General features: G+C 31.0%; 1 protein-coding gene across 1 annotated transcript; it reads right to left on the bottom strand.

The window, feature by feature from the left end:
• Window positions 1-11: 11 nt before the first annotated feature.
• NAEGRDRAFT_77055 (uncharacterized protein) lies at window positions 12-737 on the bottom strand (the record flags this gene model as incomplete). The annotated part of the gene is made up of 1 exon (XM_002667989.1): window positions 12-737. The coding sequence occupies one exon, from the start codon at window positions 735-737 to the stop codon at window positions 12-14; it is 726 nt and encodes a 241-aa protein (XP_002668035.1).
• Between the last annotated feature and the right edge of the window lie 704 nt (window positions 738-1,441).

The following is a 1,441-nucleotide window of genomic DNA, read 5'->3' as shown; positions in this document are numbered from 1 at the left end:
CACAACTTTCTTCAATCTTTCACAAGTGCCATCATTCGGGGCGTTCCTGTGAATTTATCCATTAAATCGAAAGCTGTTTGTCCCTCCAAGTTTCTTACAATATCAAGTTTCAATCCTCGAGCAATTAAGACTTGGATGATTGAATGGTCTGTATATCTTCCAGGATTTTTCTTAATTAAACTCAAATAATATCTCGTCACATAATGTGAAATATCGTCTCCATCAATACATCCATAGTATTTGATATTTCTTAATTGTTGTAAAGGGCTTTTCTCAATTGAAAAATGATAAAGACCGTTCAAATAATGGGTACACAATGATACAAGTTCAGGTTCACCTGAAGAGTAATCAAATCCAATTGTATTGGCTTCTGTTACCAATAAGTGAGTATTAATGTTATACCCCATTAATAAATATAAATATCTACACATTCCAAAGTTATCAGTATATGAAAAAAAGTTCAATTTAGGCATATTCTCAATATGTCCTAAATGGTCCAAAGCTATAAGATAACTATTGTAAAAAGTTTGGATGGGCATTGTTTGATTATCATCTTTGCAAAAGACAACATCTTTCAATTCTAAACCCAAATGTTGTATTGTTGCACTGAAACAATTGGTTGAATAGTGAACCAAATGTCTTCCATTCTCATCTCTAAAGTTAATATCTCTGTATTCTTCATATTTTTTGATTTGTTGATCATTAATGAAAGCAAAATAGATTTTTTCATTCACCATTAATCCATCAAATAGTAACATTCAAGAAAAATCCGTATTGCCAAAGGTTTGAACGAAAGAGTCGAAACAGAATTTCTTATTAAAACCACCTATTCCCAAGTTGTAGCCATGTAAAACAGCCATTTCGGGGTAATACCGAAAATGTTTGATTCTGTTCCAAGTAATTTAATTTCGTCCTGTGAAAATTTGGAAAGAAATTGCATCCAACCAATTCCTCTTCCATTAGAGAAGAGATAATGAAGGATATTGTTTCCAAACTTATCCTTCTCATTAATATTAATATTACTACATATTTCCAATCTTGACATTACTGTAGAGACACCAAAAATATCACAAGTGTTCTTCTCTATTTGAAATTTTGGTTCTGTAAAACAAGTGTTACATTGCAAATTAATAAAAACAAGATTGAGAACAAGTAATTATACTAATGGGTATTAAAGCTCAGGGACTGTTTCACCTTTAAGGTGATTCAGCCTTGAGACCTGCTTTAATGGATATAAATCTTTATTAGCAGGTCCCGAGATTAATAAATATGGCTCTTATAAAAAAACTTATCAATAGTATTAGTAAAGATAAGAAAAAAATTAGGAGATGCGAGTAGGAGGCATAAACTAAATTGAAATTAAAATAAAAAAGATATCATTCGATGATATCTGAAACCTCACTTCAACGAACACTTACCAAGATTCATTGAGAGCGTAAAA

The sequence above is a fragment of the Naegleria gruberi genome, assembly GCF_000004985.1.
Source record: "Naegleria gruberi genomic scaffold NAEGRscaffold_1023, whole genome shotgun sequence".
NCBI classification, from domain to species: Eukaryota; Heterolobosea; class Eutetramitea; order Acrasida; family Naegleriidae; genus Naegleria; species Naegleria gruberi.
The sequence above is the reverse complement of the archived record's forward strand: the minus strand, read 5'-3'. Positions and strand labels throughout refer to the sequence as shown.